General features: G+C 36.1%; 1 protein-coding gene across 1 annotated transcript in view; it reads right to left on the reverse strand.

The window, feature by feature from the left end:
- DACH1 (dachshund family transcription factor 1) overlaps nucleotides 1-22,889 on the reverse strand; it is a 419,184-nt gene that overhangs the window by 181,846 nt on the left and 214,449 nt on the right. The window contains exon 3 of the mRNA XM_026017695.2: nucleotides 6,503-6,664. Coding sequence (XP_025873480.2) covers nucleotides 6,503-6,664 — 162 coding nt within the window. The remainder of the gene's footprint in view (nucleotides 1-6,502; nucleotides 6,665-22,889) is intronic.

Raw genomic sequence — 22,889 nt, forward strand, 5'->3', positions numbered from 1 at the left:
CAGAGCAAAAGCATCGATTTAAGGTGTTTATATATAAATTGACAGCTATCAGTTCTAAAGTATTTCTCATTTCATTTGTCAGAATCTTTTTGGCCTTTTAGGGTAGTCTTATGTGTGTTTCCGTGTTTACAAGACTCTGACTGTTAATATTGTTAAATTTACTCATCAGACAGGAAGAAGGATCTTACAAATCATTGTTAGGCAGAGAAACATTAAGAAAGTTTGAAAAAAAAAACTTTCCACATTTAATCTGTTAAACAATGGCAAATTTCTTATGAATCAGTGATACTGTAATTGAACTGGAGACATTTTTAGAGCAAGCTTGCTTTGGCTTTTTCACCCTCCGATTTGGAATCTGCTCACAGTACTGCCAGCTTAACCAAAAAGGATTAACTCTCATATCCAACTGAGAACACAGATAATTCTCAGTAATTGGTAAAAAATGAAGATGAATGGGGCTGAGAGATAAGGAGCAATTAGCTCATCAGCAGTTACAGCTGTGCACTCAATCCGGATCCATCTCTTGAGCCTCGGCCCCTTTTAAAGAACCTAAGCAGAATAAGCATAGGACACCCCTCCCCAAAAAATTGCTGTACCTGCCCATCATTTCTCTAGTCTTCCATTTTATTTCCTTACTATACAAAGACACCTGTCATAGCATGCTATGTAAATTACTACCTCTCTCAGGACCTATGTCTAAAGCCAATCTTCTTTTTAAACTTTTTTTTTTTATAACAGAAACCAAATGACTACTGTAGACACTCTTAAATTCCCTGTCAATCGTTTCATTATAGCAGCATCATCTGTTTGAAAATATAAGCAATTCCCTCATCTAATTATAGGAAGGATTTGAGGTTCATTAACATTGCCAAGGCAGAGGATCCAATGTGCAACTGCAGAGCTCTGCTTGGTGGCCTGTGTTCTCAGTTTCCTTTTATTTGCTTTCTCAAGGTCTCCAAGACTTTTTCCTGAGATCGTAAAATTAATTTTTCTTCCAAATACACACGTGAGTTAGAAGAAAGGAAATGACTACAGTATAAACTATTATATTTCTTCAGGAATGGTTTTTTTGTTTTTTTCCAAGAAAAAAAAAAGATAAGAGGATGGTCAGCTGGGTAAGATAATTTTATCTCCTATCTGCCTGGCTTTTCTTCCTTTTTATTTATTTATTTATTTATTTGTTATTGTTGTTGGCTGATGGACAGAAATAAGGAGTAAGGAATATTATGGAAGAACACAGCCATTCATCCCAAACTCAAGTTCTGGTGTTTACTTGAAACTCTTACATCCTCGTTAACTATTGCAAGCTTAAGAAAATGAAAAGGAATCATACATTTCAGGCATGTGAGATGTGTGCAGTTTGTGGGTCACTGCATCAGTGTACTCCTGCTTGGGTTCCACAGTGTTCAGGAGACATTCTGAAGTCTTAAGATTACTTCACTTCCTTAAAGAAATAACAGCAGTTAGGGGGTTCTGACTATAGTTTAAACAATGAGATTTTCTTGGGACATCTGTTTTGAGATCACATTTTGAATAGATATGAACTCATTTCCTACTAAGCAAGCAATCTACTATTGTTGATAGCTGTTTACCAGTTCTATGAGTCAGATATTAGCTAGTGGCAAAGGTCCCTCTTAAATCCTCCGAGTATTCTTTAAACTGTGTACATAGTGTTTTCCTTAAATAAAATGTTAAGAGAAGGTAAAAATGCAGTCTTTTCCTGCCTCCTGGTAAATTATAGTGTACAAAGTCTTGCACTTGGGAATAATATTTAATGTATTTATCTTTAAAGAGTCATTTCCTTTGTTGTCATTAGTTAAGGGAATACGATATTAGGTTTAACAAGTATTTAAATAACATAGAAACTACTGAGATGCTCACTATGTCAATATTTATATAGCATTTAAAAACTAGAAGTAAAAATAAGTTTCCTTTATTTAGATTAAATCGACTGTGATTAATTTAGTATCCTCAAAAATGTGCATGATGCCTCCCCCCCAAAAAAAGATAAGCAGATAAAAACACAGCTATAGATACTGTGGGATTGACCTTGGGTTCACCGGTTTTAAATTCTGCTTTTCCAATATCCCAGTCCCAATTTCCAAGCAGCATTTTTTTTAAGCTGGTTATGTAGATCAGTCCTTAAAGCAAAAAAATAGCAATTTATCTGGCCTGTATGTTGTGGATAGTGTTGCCACTAAAAAGAATCCAGGACATTTTTCCTTCTTATCTGCAATGTAGCTCATATCAGCCAACCTGTCACAAGATAGTACTTGATATAAACAAGAGATTGCAAAGACATCTCAGTAATCAATATCAGGATGGCTACAGTATGGAAACCCCAACCAGTGCATATCATTTGTCTCAGCATCTATTTCTATGGCCAAATGAAGCATTAATTCAAATCATAAATCTATGGTGATTTAAATCTGGGAATGAGCACCTGCCTGCTTTAATGATTTATTTTGTACATTTCAGTAAGCAGGAGATTTGTCCATATGAACTGACAGGTCACCTTCAGATGCCAGGAGCAGACTGTTTATCACCATGCAGACTAGCATCTCATCTTAGCAAGTAAATATTAAACTAAAAGAATCCAATTGATTGTGGATGAGGGAGAATGGAGACACGGCCATATATTTTACTCAGCGTGCTGATGCCTCACTCGGATCTATCCTGAAGTCCTCACTTCTTCCTAAAGTGATCATTCTGTTGGAAAGATGTGAGCTCAAGGTTACCGTGTAAAATTGGGATATAAAATAATTATTTGTCTGTGTCATAGATTTCTCTAAACACCTTTTTTGGGGGCTAATTTTGACAATTCATTGTTAAGAACTGGAAGGAGTCATGTGTAATAAAAATGCCTCTTCGCCTCACTAAGTCAAATCAAACCAAACCAAACAAACACAAAGTCTGTTTCCAGAGGCAGTAGGATTTACTTACAATCGGGGTGGGGGGCGGTGCAGTGTTCCTATACAGGAGAGCCTAAAATGTTTAAGATAACTTGTGAGCCAGATAGTACAAGAAAAAGAAGAAAACCTGAATTGATTTCAAAAATGTCACTGTATTTGGGCAGGGCTGAGCAGCAACAATACATCACGTAAGTAGCACCTCTCTGAGGGGTTTCACTCCTTCAAAGAGACAATTGATAGATTCATGAGAGCAGTAAGTTTGTATTCTGAAATATAGGCCTTTGAGATTCTTGGGATTCCTTCTGGAATTCATATGCTTCAGTGCCACTTCCTAAGCACCTTGTGCTAGCTGATGCTCCTGGATCTAGCATATCCTGTTTTGACTGCCTGCTTACATAGCCATCCCTCCCATGGACTGTATGCCCCCTGAGTTCTGGGACTAGATTACAGTTATTTTGTGTAACTAGAATGGGTTAAAATCAAAGGCACAACAAAAGCCAAGTGATACAATAACTCCCCCCAAATTTACACACAGGCCTGCAGTTTAACAAATAGGAAAATAGAGAATAGGAAAACAGAAAAGGAAATAATTAATGATTGTAAAAAAGAGGAAAAAGGTCATTTTCAGGAGGCAAATTTGGAAACATAATAATAATAGCAAAAGCAGTACCAATATGATTAACCTTACTGGTGACCAAACAATGTGATAAGCAGACATTGTAGTAAATAAACACTTGACAAATAGGATCTTCTTTCATTCTCATGATTTGATATTATTATGCCATTTTCCAGACATGCAATGTTAGGCTCAGAAAGTTTAGATAACTTCTCAAAGTCACAGAGCAGGTAATTGCTGAACACTTACCAAGAGGCAGGCACTATTGTCACAATGAAAAAAGAAGGGGGGTGCGGATGCATATAAAGCGACTGCCCAATTCAACAACTACTTTGGTTTGTGCAAGCTCAACCCCAATACCCACCAGTCCCCTATACCTTCCTTACCCAACCCTTCCACCAAACCTTCTTTCCCTGATCTCTAGGAAAGGAAGGGGGGGGTGCTCTGGAAAGATAATAAATCATAAATTCTTAGAGGACTGTGGCATGTGAGAATAGAATAAAAATGACAATGATAACATTTACCCCCAAACTAGTTACTGACATCTAACAGAAATGATCTACATGCCTCAAGGACTGGCAATGACATCAATGTTAATGCACTCTAAAAATATTAAGACTCTGTAGGAAAATTCAAATAAATTTCTGCTCCTGATTCAAACTAGTGTCAGTTGGTGGGGGTCAAAACCAAAAAGCAATATAAATTGCCAACTAAATACCTTGATGGAAGAAAAGTGATTTCTGCCAACTAGAACACAAAAGAAAAATCAAATTGTTTCTTTTTTAAGTCATTATGGTAGCCTATGTACCAAAAACAATTAAGGTAAACCTAAATTTGGTCAGCAGGCAAATATTATTCTATAATAGCAAATATGAAATGTATGTCAATGCCTAATTATGAGCCATGTTCTCCTTATCTTATACCTATTGGATTTTCCAAAGTCAACTTCTGCTCTGCTGCTCAGGAAATTCAAAGAGAGATATCACGTTTTAATATCTTTTGTTTTCAATGTTATTAAATTGCCTAATTTAAATATTCCTCCTCTTAACACCAACTATTAAGAACAGCCTGCATTAAACTCTTATCCTTCTAAAATTTTGAAAACAACCCAGACTGTTGTACAATGGTCACTAAAATTTATAGTAGCCAATTACTTGTTTTTAAAAGTGTCTAATTTTGTTCTACTTTATAGGCCAAAGAAAAAGACTGCTTATTTAAAACAAACAAACATGTACTTAATAGTTCTAATAGGAATATTATAATTCATTCATTTTACTTCAAAACTGTTTTTAATTTTCAAAAGTCTGAATTTATGTGTGTGAACCATGACCTTAACAACCCACAGCCGTCCATCCTCCCCCTAGGAGCACCAGAAATGCAAGCACTCATGTTTTCCTTCATCCCGTCCAGCTGTAGAGCCATAGCTTTGGCTCTTTTTCATATCTTTTCATCCTTCTAAGAATTGCCACCACCTTCTTTATAACCTATTTTCAAACTGAACCCCTTATTGCCACCCCTCTTCTATTTCCCTTGTGTAGTGCTATGGAAAAATTCTGCTTTCCCCTTTTCTACTCTATTAGAAGCTACCCTTTGGCATCACTGAAGCAATGGTATTTTGTGTATTGTACATATATTTGACAATTACTCCCTACTCTATCATTCACATCTAGTGTGTGCTCCCATGGAAGATGTATCCCATTGTAAGAATGATGATTACTACAATCCATAGTATTTTTTCACATACCCTTAACTATATGTCATATTGGACAGAAAGGAGAGAGCTGCTTTTTATCTAAAGAAATAATCTATTAAAACACTGCGTGGAAAAGAAAATTTAATTGAACTGCCCTGAATTACTGTCCTTCATGAACATATGTTGGATATAGTATTTTACACTATCTTAGAATAGCTAAATTTCTCTTGCTAAATATATTTTGAGCATGGTTTCTACATTTTAAAGAGAAACAATACAGTGCAGTAGCAGAATACAATGTTTTATCTCACCAACACACAGATGCTTGAGATACCATCAATATAAAAGTTAAACCATATATGTGAAGTTGTGTTTGAAAAAACGAACTACCCAAATGAATTCTGCAAAGAGAAAGCTGTTGGTTTTGGTTTAAACAGTGACTATTAACTTTTCATCTTTTTTTCCACATTTCAAGAACGGAAAAAAAAATCAACAGAAATTAAAGTAGTACATTTACAATGAGAGAAATTGGTAATGGTTATATACAGAAAGAATTCTCAACGTAATTCTTATTCTCGGCAGCACATGAAAGAATTGAGTTTATATGTTCTGTTGCTGATGCAAACTTATTTGATAACAAATCCATGAGGAATTAAAAAGATAAAGTATAGGTTTGTCTGTAAGTATTTTTGTCACTTAACCTTTCCCCCCAATGTAACAAGATCTTCAGAATGGATCTTTGAGTAAAAAACTGATAACTACCCTCTAAAAAGACACTGATATAATCAATATTTTAAATTTCTGATTATTGGGGCACCTGGGTAGCTCAGTGGGTTAAGTGTCTAACTCTTGATTTTGGCTCAGGTCACAATCTCAGAGTCCTGAGGTAGAGCCCCATGTGGGGCTTCCCACTGGGAGTGCGGCCTGCTTAAGATTTTCTCTCTCCCTCTGCTCTTCCCCACCTACTCACACACATCTCTATGAAAACAAAACTACACTAAGTTAAGATTCTGATCTTTAAAACTTGATTGTATTATGAAAGATGCTAACTGAATGCTGCTAGAAGTTGCCTATATAAAGTTGATCCTATATTTAAAAATTATGTTGTTAATTATTTATTCAGAGTGCATGTTGTTAGAGGTGCAAATGGTATATACACTGTTTTCTAAGCTAAAAGTACCAGCTTCTTGAATGGGGACCCGATAGTTTTGTCCTGGAAAAGAAAGTAATTTGGTAGCCACATGATCACAAAACAAAAGTTTCCGTGAATATACAACTTACCAACACTTGAATTCATATCCCCATTTTCAGAATCTGCTCCATGTTGGTTATTACTGGCATGATAGTTGCTCATGGCTTCCAATTTGATTTTTTTCACCTTCATTGCTTCAGCAATGGCTGCGTTGGTAGCAGCGGCAGCTGCTGCGGCTGCTGCTGTCAGACCTTAAAAGAATAAATTAAAAACAAGGTAATTCAAATGCAGATCTTTCATGTAATAGTCCATGTACTTTATAGAGCACACATACAAACATATTAGAATATCTGATTCCTCTATGCAACACTCTGATAACCTATGTTCATTCCTGGCTAGCCAATGAAACAAAATTGATATGATGGGTAGAAAGCACTCTCCACTCCCAAATTAAATATTAGCAGAAACATAATTCATACATAGGAGGACAGTGGTAGAAAAGCATCCAGGATTCCCTCTCAAACAAACCAATTTGAGTATGTTACTCCCTGCTTCAAATCATCTGCAACTACCTGGGGTGGGGGGTGGGGGTGGGGGTTCTGAACTGTTTAGCTTAATTCACAAAGCCTTTTATTGGAAAGTGCAAACCTACCTACTTGCTCCATTTCCTCATCCTCAGGCCACCCTCCAGCTACCTGAACATGCCACCAAAACGCATGCGTGTCCTGCCTCTTGAAGCTTGTGCTTTCACACATTCATTCCCTTTGGAATAACCTTGCCCCACAGCTCCCGTCCCTAATTTCTCATCCCACAGCATTCTAGTCCCAGAGCGAACACTTTAAACCACTGTGCCATGTTTGTCTGGAAACAATTCACATCTATTCATCCAGAGAACAGGAGGTAGGAGTGGACCTGAGATTAGAAATAGAATTTGAGGCCAGATTACGGTAGAACAGAAAGCTAGAGCCATGCTTTAGGTACAGGCTATAGATAGCAGAGCTTCTGGAGCATGGGAGTGGTTTGTTTTTCTTAAATGTGTGAACTTTTACCAGGTCAGTTCACTTCATCCTGGCATCCCTCATCTGCAAAATGACAGACACTGCAATATCTGAATAATTTCTCCTAATTCTAAAACTTTTACAGTCTAGCAAAGATATAGATCCCCACTCTCCATACTCTTTTTGCTATGGCTGCTTCAGAGTTTCTAACTATAGTGCTTCAACTCAGGTTGAATTTATCTGTGTGATTTATTTCCACTCCCAGCTGGTGGATTAGAGACTGAACACCTCTCTCTTCTTTTCCTCCCCACTAATCATCACTTCTGGTTACTACAGCAAATAAGTTACAACCTCAGAAAGTCTTTTTTCCCCCCTAGAAATCTCTGCTATTTTTTAGAGGCTAGAAGAGCTCACCTCTCCTTCAGATCAGACCAAAAAGGCCTTGACAACTTTCACCCCAATGCAACAAGACTTTCAGAATGGATCTTTGAGTGAAAAACTGATAACTACCCTCTAAAAAGGCACTGATGTAAATTCAAATAATTCATCAGGGTCTAGACTGTACATTTGTTGCCTTTTAAGTCCCAGCTTGAACTGATTCTCTCATCTTCCTATGATTGAATTTACTCCCCAGTTACTCATTTCCTTCAAAGGTGTTTCAGAACATTTTCTTTCCTGTTAAAATTCTCCTTGTCCTTGTGTTTCCCAGCAACTCTCTCTTCCTCAATTTTGTTTCGTCAAAAATTTAACCATCCCACATGCCCCATCCCGTCATTGCCTGGTGTGGTCCCATCTCTAATTTATGACATTTGCAAGGCCTTTATCTTTGCTTTTATGCGGCAGGTAAATCTTGTTCATAGCATTCAAATAAGGAAAATAAAACTACAACTTGAGATGTGATTGTTATTACTATACAGATCTGAATCAAATTCAGTAGCATGAAATATAACTATATATGGTGTAGCCTTAAGCCATAAAGTCTTTTTGAGTATGGTTTCTTCATCTGTAAAGTCATTCTACTCACAAAGGGATAACATGAGGATTAAATGAGATAGATCATGCAAATAAGTTTTGTTTTGAGTGAGGGAGAGCATAGGGTAGAGGAAGAAGGAGAGGGAGAGAGAAACTTAGGTGGGCTCTGGAGCCCACGTGGGGCTCAATCTCAGGACTCTGAGATCATGACCTGAGCTAAAATCAGGAGTCAGACACTCAATGAACTGACTAAGCTACCCAGGCATCCCTAGCCATATCACGTTGTTAAACATTAGGCATGCCCTGCATTCTATTTCCTCAAAAAGTCCATTCATATCTATGATTCCTGCAGGATTTGGCGGACTGGCCATAGCCCCCTTAGCTAGAAGAATCTTAACTTCTCTTTACCTAATGACATGAACCCTTGACTTCTAAAAATATTTTTCATAATTTTATTTATCTGATTTTTTAAAAGATTTTAGTTATTTATTCATGAGAGACAGAGAGAGAGAGAGGCAGAGACACAAGCAGAGGGAGAAGCAGGCTCTACTCAGGGAGCTTGACGTGGGACTCGATCCCAGGACTCCAGGATCATACCCTGGGCCAAAGATAGGCACTAAACCACTGAGCCACCCAGACGTCCCTTATCTAATCTTATTTATGCTACTCTCCTATGTATCCACTTGACAATCTATCCCCATAGTTTTACATTTCTAATAAAAATTTCAAAAGATACACAGTGGTCCCCCCCTTATCCATGGGAGATATGTTCCAAGACCCCCATCGGATACCTGAAACCATAGATAGTGCAGAACCTTATACATACTGTGTTTTTTTCTATACTTATGTACCAATGTCGAAGTTTAATGTATCGATTAGGAAGTAAGAGATTAACAATAAAATAGAACAATTATAATGAACATACCATAATAAAAGGTGAATGTGGTCTCTGTCTTTCTCCCTCAAAATATCTCATCATACTGCACTCACCCTTCTTGTGATGATGTGAGATGATAAATACCCATGTGATGAGACAGAGTGAGGAGAATGACATAGGCACTATGACATAGTGTTGGTTACTATGGACCTTCTGATGATTTGCCAGGAGGATCATCTGCTTCCAGACAGTGGCTGACCAAACTGGGAGAAGGAGACTGCAGATTAGAGGGTCGGGGAGACACGACTACTCGAAGCACATGACTCATATGTGCTATAACTGAACTATATAATACTTACACTGATTTTTTAGTCACTTTAATGAAGTCAGGAAAAAAGCTCTGACATTTTCAGCAGTTGCTGATTTTAGTTCCTAACTCACCTGGCTCACAATTCTAATTCTAGCTTTTAAATTCGGGCCATTTTTTCCATTTCCTCAACTCCCTCTTGTGCCAGCTGCCATCTTTCTTTCAATGGAGTCCTGCAACAGCCTCTCAAGAGTTTCCACTTTCTCCACTTCCAATCTCACCACAACACAGTCACCATAATCTTGTGGGAAGAGGGATACCTGGGTGGCTCAATGGTTGAGCATCTGCCTTTGGCTCAGGTTGTGATCCCAAGGACCTGGGATTGAGTCCCACATCAGGCTCCCCAGAGGGAGCCTGCTTCTCCCTTTGCCTATGTCTCTGTCTCTCTCTTTGTCTCTCATGTATAAATAAATAAAATCTCTAAAAAAAAATCTTGTAGGAAGGAAAATCCAATCATGAAATTCAATGCCAGCTCTTAGGAGGAAGCAGGGTGCTCAACACAGCTGTCAGGACCCTCATGCTCAGTCCCTCTCCTACCTGTGTAGCATCATCCATTCCTCAGGCCCCACTTGCTGTCTGTGCTCTAGACACTCAGCCTTCTCCCACTTCCTCTAAGGGACTATATTTCTTCTTTCAAGCCAGATTTTGCATGTGTTCCCATTTCTAGAAAAGCTCTCCTATCCCTGCCACAGACTGGCCAGGATATCCATTATCTGATGGCTTAAAAATTATGCTCTAGGAGTAGCAGGCTCAAGTTCCTGACTCTTCAATCTACCTGGGAAACAGCAATCAACATTTCAAGAATCAGCTCAAAATTCATTTCTCAAGAGATGACCTTACCTACTCCTCAAGAGGAATGCTAGCCATCCACTCGTTTGTGTTCTCAACCTGCTCTATGTGAGTTTGCCATTCTTTGTGCAGCAGAATCACCTATGGAGCTTTTGAGCCATGCAAATTGCTGAGTCCTACCATAGGACATTCTGTCTGGGACTCCTGCATCTGTATGTTTTGGGGTTCATTTCATTGTTCCCCAAGTCATTTCAGTATGCCATCTGAGAAGAGAAACTCAGTCCCTTGAATTCTTTAATGCTTCTTAGGTGGGGGGTAGAGGGGTGGAAGGGTGGTTACCATAGGGGGAAGGGTAGGTTTAAGACTAGCTCCTATAAAAAAAAAAAAGACTAGCTCCTATAACTAGGTTATAACACCAAAAGGACAGAAATACACCCTAATATATGTATCCCAAACACCTACCACAGTGCCTGCCACAAACTCTCACTGAATGAAAAAACACTTCTGAAACTAGATCACTTGGACAGCCATAGGAGAAATACAGTCACTATTTCAACAACATCTATGTAAGTAATTTAAAGCATTATGTTGATGTTACAATCAATGTGAATATACTAGGAGTAGCAAATTTCATGAATTTAATACAACACATGACTCTCCCAAGCCACATCTGCCTCAGGCTGGAAAAAAATCACAAAAGGCTCACCAGCCCTCTGTATTTATTGTACTTTCTGTTGGCCTCTCAATGGCCCTTTCAAATCTCTGATGTAATTCTCAAATCCCCTCCAACTTGCTCTTAGAAAGAGGTATCATTGTATATTTTGTTCCAAAATGAAGTTGTCTTTGAAAGAAAAAGTATAAGTTCAAAAAATACCTCTAGCTTTTGTTCTACTTATAGAGAACTCAGACTGTGAAAACATTTTCATGTAACCAAGAATTGTTTGCTTGCTGTCTGTGCTCTAGACACTTCAGCCTTCTCCCACTTCCTCTAAGGGACTATATTCCTTCTTTCAAGCCAGATTTTGTACATGACATTGACCATGTACGTTTACCTTCCTGCCTCATCCTTTTCTCAGAGCACTTTTCCCCTTGCCTCAGATTCATGGAGATTTTTTTTTTAAGATTTTATTTATTCCTGAGAGACACACAAAGAGAGGCAGAGACATAGGCAGAGGAAGAAGCAGGCTCTCTGCAGGGAGCCCAACTAGGGATTCGATCCCAGGACGCTGGGATCATTCCCTGAGCTAAAGGCAGATGCTCAACCACTGAGCCATCAAAGCATCCCCACAGAGATTTTTGTTGTGTCCTCCTTCAGTATCCCACCCTCAAGTACATTATATTGCAAATCTGCCATTGTTTTAACTCTTCCCAATCAAGACGAACCATTTTTACCTCAGAACTAGTAATTTAGTGTTTCTCAAAGTGATAGTCAACATCAAATCCAGGTGCCTTGCATGGTAAAGTTTGAGATTATATTTCCCAGGGACATATTCAGAGACAATGTCTGGGATGGATTGAGGAATCAGTGTTTTTACCTTTACAGGTAACAAACAGGTTGATACACTGCCCTTAGATTATTTGATGACAGTAATTTACACTAAAGTATGTCTGCATCTTACAATAAAAGTTTACTAACCAAGCAGATCGTCATTGCAGTTGTTTTCAGAAGTGAGTATGCTTGAGAATCAACAAGGGAACTTGTTAAAACATAAAATCAGGTTCAACCAAGGAATCAGAATGTGAGACATACTGCTCTAGTGGGATGTAGACTTTTGTCAAAATAAGTCTTCTTGTGCCTTAAGCCTGCCACAGCAGAAGCAGAAAGGCCAGCCAGGTAATGTGTCACTTCTGTGTGTTACTGATGCAGCAATCATGCCCATTATTAGCTCCAGCAACCACTTACATGTATGAATCTATTTGGCATGTACAGCAACTGTTCCTGAAACAGCTTGGGTTATCACTCCTGGTTCTTTAACTGATAAGTGTTTCACCAGGTTTCTTTCTCTCATTGAGAGAAAAATTACAAATATGTGTGTGTGTTTGATTATATGATGAAGGAAAAAATAAATAATCTCTTATACTAAGGAATGATTAACCCACCTATTTTACCTCATCAAACTTACTTTTTTAGACTCTCAAAGAACATTTAAATATCTCATATGCCAAAACAAAAACATATTCTAAACTCGAAGTTAAACATTATATAATTTCATTTTCTTCACAAGATCTTAAACCCAATGTAATTAACAGGGGAGAAACTTACATGTATACTTAACACTCATTTCACACTAATAGAATAATGGATTGAGAAATATTTTGTTTAAAAAAGACATTTTTCTTCAGAGGAAGGATAGTAAGTCATAGTTTGTATACTCCGAGACCTCCAATTGGCCCTCAGGAAAGGGATTGTACATCAAAATTAGGTTAAAGACCATAAGCCTTATATCAGGCAAAAATATTTAGGTTTCTTCTTCTTTCCTGTTAAATGTCTATAAGCTCTACATTTATATTATAAAAGAATAAATAGATTTTTACAAAGAATTTTAAAACATAGCCTTTCATATTATTGTCTGAATTATAATACAAACACATGCTGAGAGCTTCATTCTGCTCTGCTCCTTCAGAGAAAATTCTATATTATTTTATTAACTGCATATTGTTAGAAGTTTATTTTATTCTTAACTTGGCTCATATATTTCTTTTACTTTCATTTTTTGACGCTCTACTAAAATCTTTAAAGTTCTAGTTGAGGTCAGGCCCCGTGGCCCAGCAGTTTAGCACCGCCTTCAGCCCAGGGTGTGATCCTGGAGACCTGGGATCGAGTCCCACATCAGGCTCCCTGCATGGAGCCTGCTTCTCCCTCCGCCTGTGTCTCCACCTCTCTCTCTCTCTCTCTCTCTCTCTCTCTCTCTCATGAATAAGTAAATAAAATCTTTAAAAAAATAAAATAAAATAAAGTTCTAGTTGAATAAGTGACTGTCATGGAAATTACTAGTTATCTAAACTCACTATCATATAGGGAGTAAATACATGATGCTTAAAAAACAATATTCACTCTAAAAAGCCATATAAACTTTGGACAACATGCATCAAATTTATCTGGGATACTGCTGCAAGTTATATAATTCCCAAGGCTTCAAAATTCCCATCTTTAAAACAGAGATATCAATTCTGACATGATAGGGATGTTGTAGAGAATAAAGGCAAAATAATATATGCAACAGCATGAGCACATACTAAGCCTCCGCAAAATGGTAGTAAATATTATCAAGTAACCAGAATATCCATAATGCCCTTCTGTTTAGTTTTACCTTTGTTCAGTTACTCACAAAAATACAACTATGACAAAAGCTACCTAGCAGCATAGAGTGAGAATTTAGCCATTTGACAAATGGAAATCTAAAATCCATGTTTCTATCTAAACATTTCATTTAGTAGTCTACATTGATCATATTTATCTTAAAATCACTAAATCTCCACTCTGTGCTATATTGATACAAAGCCTTCCCTACTTCAAATTCAATATCCTAAAACCAATCCATGGGTTTATCTTTGGAAGAGAAGCAGGCATTGCCACCACTTAAGAGTCTTATTTTACTTTGCAAAGATAGCATTTTTCTTCTGCTTTCAACTTTTATCAATATAGCCTTTAAATCTTTCAAATGCCGTATACGATCCTGATCACACTTTCTAAAAGAAAAGAAAAGTATCCTCATTCTATTTATTTCAAATAAGTTAGTACCCCCTGTGATAAAGAGTAGATTACAACTATAGATTATAAATATCAATAAAAGAGACATATTGCTGTCAAATTCTTTCTCTGATCTGTTTGTTTGCTCATTAACTTGAAAGGTCCAATCTTTGATCTTTGGTTTCAAAGACATCAAGATGACTTCCAAATGTTTGATATGTTGTCTACTTTTACATCACATTCCATATAAAACGTATTTCCTAAAACATAACGGTTAAATAAAATGAGTTATATGCAAGAGATAGTAAGCAGTCAAAGCTTCCATATGACAGACTTTTTTATTAGTCTATGTCACTTTACCCAAATTTAGAAGAAACCATTTTAAAGATGTAGTAGATTATAGCCAATGGTAGTTATTATTAATATTCTGGAATTGATAAGTTATTTATGTCTGGCATTCTTCCTACTGATTATTCAGGGAGACAGGAGGCTTATAAATATCTCATCACTCCACCGTCACAGAAATTTCATCGACAGTGCTCATGCACAGCTATTAGCAATATGAATCTAACCATTACAAGAAGGAGGAAAATCGAACATGTGGCATTAATACGCAGTCCTGGTTCCTAACCATCTGATAGGCAGATGGTGTGAAGCGGATTCTCCAGCTGAAATGAAGGGGCACATCATTTAAAACCTTGTTTGCATTCTAACTGATAACAGTGCCATATTGATATACATGATACATCATGGCAGTATTTGAACAATCTAGTTTGTTTCAGTCATAAATGTTTACTGCCTTGTTTTTTTTTAATCTTATAAGCATGTTCAGAAGAGTGTATTTTTAATTTATGAAACCTATTGTTTACTTCTGTTGAACTAGAAGATTAGTGGAAAGCAGGAATATTAAATTACTTCAACCACAGCAATATAACCAAGACAGATGAATAAAGTGGGTTTCTATTTTCAATAAAGGATGTTAGTAAAGGAGTTTTAAAATTAGCCCAGGCATTTTGTGCATTAAATGCATTTATTCATTTAAACCTTCTGGTTTTTTTCCCCCCAAGTGGCATACAGAGAAACTTAATGCTTTACATGGCCATTCATTTAAAACTCTCACTGTGTGCAATTAATCTTGTCCAACAATTCAATTCAGAAAGTAAAACATCAAAAAGCATAGTTCAATTCAACAGTCATTACTGTGAAGTAATCTTTCTGCTCCTGACAGTTCTTATAGACTCTTTGCAAAACTCTGTTGAAGGTGCATTGTAAGCTCCATATAAGTTTGAATTACAACTCAGTTGAAATCACTCCAAGTCTTAGAAGAACTTTTGGCTCAATATAACAACTTGAAAATACCAGTACCTTATTCCCCCCACCCAACCCCCCATTTTCTCCCTATCTTTAGTTAAATACCAGCTGACTAAAAAACCGACACTAATTTTCACAGTTATTTATTTTTTCAATACTTTCTAAATAAAGGAAGATTGTGATTGAAGTATACCTGTCCTCACCCTTGAATGGTTAAACAACAGAAATTATAAGCAACAAGAATAAGTAATTTAATTGTGAATCAGGATAGACTGAAGATTTTGAATGTGAATTTGTCTCCCAATGTCCATTAGACTGACTTTCCTTGCCCTTTAAAACACATTTATATTCTGCAGAGAAAAGAAAATTGATCTTTGAGGCCATTAATAGAAACACTCTCTATACCAGTTTTCAGTTTTTCAGTTGATTTAATTAGATTTTAAAAATGTTTGGATTAACAAAAACATCCACTAATTTGGAGAAATATATGGAAAGGGTTTATTATAAAATTGATAATGCTAATAAATCAAATAGGCATCAACTTTAGTCTTTTTGTTCTGAACAGCCTAAAATCAGTCTCTTCGAGTGAAAGAAGTAACAGCAGTAGTAAGTTGATGGAGGGAATATCATGGGTATGTCATTTGGCCATGTGTTAAATCACTGAGGAATTTCCATGGAAGTTTTTGAAACACTCAACTTCTGACCACTAACACAGAATCACGCTGAAACACAATTAATTAAAATTTTTAAATTACTATCGTTTAAAATAAGAAAATAGGTAATTTATGAAAAGTGAACTTGGCACAAAAAGGTCTTGAATATGTAACTCTCACTTTTATTCCATCTGTTAACATTACTGCCTTTAGAAAAATAGTTAACAGCCACTTGGGGTCTAGAATTCTAAAGCATGGAGATGAGAAAGACTATCTAATGTGACCCTTTTATTTTACTGAAGATGAAACTTAGGGGCAGTGAGGTTAATCATTTCTATAAAGTCACACCATTAAATAATGATAGAGTAATCCCAATTCCCTTAACTCCCAGTTCAGCATTGACCACACTGACTCTGTCAATAAATGTAAAAAGAAAAGTACAGAATACAGTAAACTACAAAATCATTGAAAGAAAAAGAATCCCCTTTGCTCAAGTAGCTTATAGATTGCATAGGGAGGTGAGGTTATAGACAACCAGATGTCACAAGTATAAGCTGATTACACTTAGAAACCTGACCAAAATGTTTGTAAATCAGTTTCATAGAACTTAAAATATATCTGCCACAGAAACAATGGTCTTTCTATTTTAGCTGTGCACAAAACTTTTAACCTAGACTATGGGTAAAATACATTGTTTATATTAGGTTGAGTCCTATATTTTAAATATAGCACAACAAGAGAAAAGAGAAGAGCAAACACTTATTTTCCCTCTATACTGAAATACGTAAACTTTGACTCTATCTTTAAAGAACCCTTCTCATTATTATTATTCCATCTCCAATAAACTGCTCATTAGATGTCCTCGTGTTTGTCTAAGGCCCAATTCTTTTTTACTACTCACATGACTCATCACCCCAAATTACTCAGTGCATTGACTTCAAGCAGGTGCCTCTTACTAGCCTGATAATAACTGACAGTGTGTGACATTCTGAAAGGATGTTTTTTAAAAAGGCTACTTGTCAATATATTGGTGACAGTTCAGGCAGTATAATAAGTAAAAAGAAAAAATGGTGTCATAAATTTAATTTCCTGCAAGGGAGTCACCTCATTGGCATCTTAGCCTAAGAATAATCTCCCCAAATGTTCACCTATGTTTCTCAACACCATGTAAATCCTCTCCTAAATCCTTTGATACTTCAATAAGTCTCTCTCTTTTTTCCTTTTTCTAGAATTCACATAGCATGTGGTTGTTGGTGAAAAGGGGAGAGGAAATAAGAAAAAAATGTGTCACAGAGGTGGCCATTTTTTACAGGAAAGTCTCGCATGGGGGCAGTTACCCAATAGGATAGAAGTAACCAGAAAGGATGTGGCCACAAACTTTTTCTGATATAGGAGTATAAACTTTTTTTCAAGGAAAAGACTCAAGAAAGAAATGTAATTGTATAACACATACAAACACGCAAACACTTCATAAACAGTGGTCAAGTCTGGGTTGGGAACAATAGACAGCCATATTCACTGAATAACAACAGGAAAAGAGAGGCTAGTTGAGGCAATAAATTCTTCACCCTTTTGTCATTAGGTTCTAGTATTTATATCAACATCTCTGAATCTCCATAATCAGCCTAAAAGGTGGGTATTTTCCTCATTTGGTTACAAGAAAAATGTGAACAGTGATAGGCCAATTGTAGTATTTGGAAAAATAAGATTTTGGTTGAAGTTTTTAAGTTGGATTACAGGAAAGAACAATCTTAATTAATTTAGAAGAATATATACTGCCATGTGATAGGGAAGATGCAAAAGAAATATAGGTTATAGTTCATAGTCTAATGGGGTTGCCATCGCCTAGACGGTGGCATGTTAAACAAATGAAGACCTTATGTTGGCACATCTCTGTAATCATAGGAAAGTTATTTTTGTGTGTGATAGACAAATTAAATTGTCTGATTTTGAGGCAACCTTATACTTTATCTCTCAAGAAACAAAGGCTATCTACCCTTAAAATTATTCCCCTTTTGAGGTTTCATTAGTATATTCAACCCAGCTCACCTAGAAACAGAGCAGGTGGATGTCAAGGAACAACTACCAATGGTTGTTATTACTCATTTCTCCTTTTTTGCTGCAAAAACCATTATAACAGGAAGAACCAAAATAATTCCTAACATGGCAAGAAATGTGAGTCTTTTGTGTATTCTGATAGAACCTTTTACCTTATTTCAAAACAATAGTAAATCATAGCAAATCCTCAATTTTCCTTACATTCCTTCATTTTAGGAGCAAAGTCTGCAGTTACACTGATCCAGTGGCTTCTCTTGACCTAATTTATGTTGTACCATGAGATTCTATTAAAAGAAACTAAATCACTGCAGTAGATTTATTCACCTTAAATAATTTAAGCTAATTGAAAAAGAACCAAACTAAAACTAAAACACTTCTCTCAAGCATTCAACTCCTGCATGTCAATTAGTAATTTAAACAACCAGCTAATCACAACAGCTTTATGAGAAACACGGACCTGTGCTATGTACACATTTCTCTACCTTCCCTGAGCTGAAGACAGAAACAAATATCAATTCTGAGTCTGAAAGTATGTGTATATATATTCCGTAGTAATTAGGCAAGCCCAATGAAATATTTTCACAGATAGAACTGAGATTTTTCTCAGTTTTCCCAAACTGAGAAATTTCTAAAATTTTGAAAACAACACATAGAAAAATGAGAGAAATACCTGGAGAAGCATATCCAATCACTCTTTTGGCAATGAGTTATGGCATTCCAAATTTACAACATGACTTAAGCAAAACAAAATTAAAAACATCATTGTTATTCACAAAGATTACCACATTCTGATAACCAGAAACCGAATTCCTAATGGGTTGATTTCAAAATTAAGAACCTGGTCTCCTATTATTATTATTATTATTATTATTATTATTGTTTATTATTGTAATATTGCTTGTTAAAAGTTACTAAATATATTGTTAAAAGTTACTAAATATCATTTTGGTTTAAGATATGCTATTAAGGTAGTGGCCTCTAATGTTATCACAAATTATATAATATTCTGATTGTCCCCTCATTACAGAACTCCATTTGTGAAATCAGTGGTCATTTTTCTCATGTGATTATTTAATTTTATAATTCAGCCTTTGTAATACCTGGAATGTGTGGCATAATCATTCATATGACAGCCCTACAAAGAGTTACAAAGCTTTTTGCAGCATTTTTACCATACATCTTTCTTAAGAGAATTAGAAAATTCAAACATAACTTTGTCTTGGAAGTAAAGCCTTTTGAAATATGGCTAAAGTGCACACTGCATAAAGACAACACACTTAAGCAGACTTTCCCCCCTTTAAACAGCATTCAAATTTTCAAAAGCAATAGATTCTCAGTCCACACGGAGTCTATTGCATTATTCATTTCATGTGCAACCTCATGCTGGACCATAAATTGTTACTTTATCTAATCAAAGGAGACTTAACTCTACAGAAGGTCAAAGGTTTAATTTTGTGAAGTATTATCTTACGCTATGAGTTTAACCGAAAAATAGAAGAAGAAAAACAGCCAAGAAACTGGTAATAAATGAACCTTTATTGCCTCAGGCATTGGCCTAGTTAATAAACTTTCATTGAAGGTTTCTTTCAACTGTTACGGACAATGAGAGGAAAAAAATCTTAAATTACAGCCATGTGTGACTTTTAAAGCAGTCATTCTTTTTTATCTCAACCTCCTTAGCTCAGGAAAAAAAAAAAAAAAGACAAAGAGAGATTGTCTTCGATCTTTTAACCAAAAATGTATGTTTCTAAACAGATGAAAAAGTACAGATAAACTTTTCTAAAAGCAGAGGTCAGCTTTGAACAATATAAAAAAATGCATTCTTTAGGTGTTGAATCTTAGAGAACAATCTCTCTAGTTAAATGTAAAAGTACAAAAGGGAGGAGGAAGGCATGTTGTATTCTCCACAAATCTAACTCTTAAATTATAGTCTCTTGCTTAGCAAAACACGAAGCCTTATAATCTCAACATTACCACACTAAGTCCATTGTAGCCTTAATATCCATTAAATGCATTATAAATAAGTACATTATTTACGTACTGTTTGCCCCATTTTAGGCAAAAAAAAAAGAAAGAAAAAACCTTTTATTTTCAAAACCAAACTCTAGTAGCAAAATAATTCGTTTTATTGTCATGCAATTAAAATCTTTAGGAGAAACAAGTCCTTTTAGCCGATACTCTCAACTCAAAATTGCCTGTAGGTAGTACCTCTTCCCTCCAGTATTTTTCAGTAAAGAAAATAAACTAAGTTGTTCTATCTAAACTAATATGCTTTTTTTTTTTTTTTCCAGGAGGCACTGTGTTGAGTACAAAAGTTACTGTGGACTCAATTCCAACATCTTTATCTCCACACCACAGCATAAATAAGGTAGATCCTTGCACCACCAACGGAGTTCGCATAAGCTGTGAGAAAAGAAGCCATGTTCTGCATCTTTCTTTAGATATTCTCAAACAGAAAAGGAAAGAGGCTCTGTGCTCCTAAGGGGACCCCCTGCCAGATTCCACCCACAAATCACAATGCACTCAGCAGGGCATCGAACCTTCTTCCCACCTGGCAGCATTTGGACAGAAGTGGGCTTTACTTCATTCCAGGGACATGTCCTCGGGATGCTATCTTGGCCACCTTTGAATCTGAACATGATAGCTGCTTATACCAGCAACATCAGGTGAAAGCAAGACCAGGCTCCCTACTAAGAAATACACTCCTCACAGCTGGGAAGCAATGAGTTCTCCTGGGGTCAAGGATGAAGCACGTTTATACCAGTAGCTCTACTTCTTTTCTATATTTGCCAAGAGCAGTGAGAGAGACTTAGGAGAAAGTGGAAAATACAGAGATTAAAGACAATTTAATGTGAATTCTGAGTGGGGGGAGGGAAAGTCAAGTTCTATGCACTAAATATTGAGGATACAAACACAAATCATTGTCCAAACAGCAATTGATAAACATGATAAACATGATTTGTATTGCCCTACCTTAGTTTTTCTCTTGATTTATACACATGGTACCATTGGGGAGCAGAAGAATGAAAAGCGGAGGAAAAATGAAGAAACATCAACTAATTTCTAGAAAAGAAACACTATATTTGAATATATATAGTGAATGGTTAGTTACATACAACTGTGGATAAATGATTTTGAATTAGCAATGGTGGTAATGCTTTATAATTTCAGGGGCTTTTTACTTACCATATTTGTAAGAAAGGCTGTGATACATCTAGAAAGTAACCCAAATGGCAGAGAAGCATGGAAGAGTAACAAAAACAGGTATCTTGAATCTAATTCTTTATTCCATTAATCAACGTTTTATGGGTTTAGGAAAGTTGTACTACAGTACACAGAGAGGATAAGAAGAAAGAAAGATCAAGGGAATTCAAAGGATTTATTAAAAGTGCAGACTGTAACTCCGACTAGTGTTTTAGCTAGATAGACACAATTAATTAATTGTAACATTGTGAAACTCTAAAACACTGAAAGAACGTGCTCATGCCTGCAATGCAGTAATGTAGCAAAATACTTATAATCTTTCAACCACCAGGAGCTTTTGTTGGTTTTTTAACCTAATCCACAGCTTGACATAGATCCTAGGGTAATGGAACACAGTTCTTTGATTGAAATAATATCTAAACATTGCTGTGCTAGCCCGGTGGCCTAATAGAAGTCTGTCTCTCTGGAACTCGAGAAATTCAAGTCTGGAAACAAACTCATACATTGAGCTCTGGCTTGTAAGTCCAAAAAAAAAGTCTTTTTGAGACTGGAGTGTGCCCTTTCCAGTTTGACAGAACCAAAACAGGTATAAAACCTCTATAATCGCTTTTCTTTCAAACAGTGAGACAGTCAAAGCAAATCATTTTCTTCAGCCACTAAAAAGCTCCTAATAAGACAACAGTGTAGTGTTGATAATTGCAGAGTCTAATACATGTCATGAAATAGTAAAGAATTTCAGGAGGGATCCATTCCCCCAGCTTTCTCCTTTTTGGTGCAAAAATCTACAAGAATATCTACAAGTTTTTTAGTCATTGTTACATATATTTTGTCAATTTTAATCATGTGGAAAATTTCAATGTTCAAAAGCACACTAAGAATACCTGAAAAAGAATCTGCATATGCTACATTTAGTGAAAAAACAACCTCTATATTATTTTTGCTTTATTTAATGTATCTCAATTTGCCAATTTGCCACATTAGCCCATTTGAACATTTTACCTAGAGCAGAAGAATTTCTAGGTCTGCATGTGCAGCAATAAAGTTTGATTAATCTCTGAAAAATAATTGCAATAAAATCTCCATTGCATTGAGTATTCTGACCAAATTCAAAAAGCAGAGAAAATACACTATTAAGATTTATCCATACCCAGGCATCTTATAAAAACTGCTTGGCAAAAAAATAGGTGAAGAGAAAACAGTAAACACAAGGGTAGCATTAAATATACCCGAGGCTTTACCCAAATTATGATTTTATGTTTGGATGTCGTGCTTATAATACTAAGTAATGAAAATGATTTTTATACTTAGTGTCTGTCATCTGACACTATCAAGTCACTTTATAAACATGCTAATAAAAATGATACTTAGATGACAACTGAAACAGTCTGCACACTGTCACAAATGTGAAATCTTGACATATTTTATCATTACATTGTAAAGCATGAGCTGTGAAGCTGGGTGGGAAGTAGAGCACAAGTAAGAAAAATCCTCAAATTAAGTAAGTATATAATTCTAAAAACATAGTAGTCCTTCTAAAAAGAATTCCAGGAGTACAA

This window comes from Vulpes vulpes, chromosome 6 (assembly GCF_048418805.1).
Source record: "Vulpes vulpes isolate BD-2025 chromosome 6, VulVul3, whole genome shotgun sequence".
NCBI lineage: Eukaryota > Metazoa > Chordata > Mammalia > Carnivora > Canidae > Vulpes > Vulpes vulpes.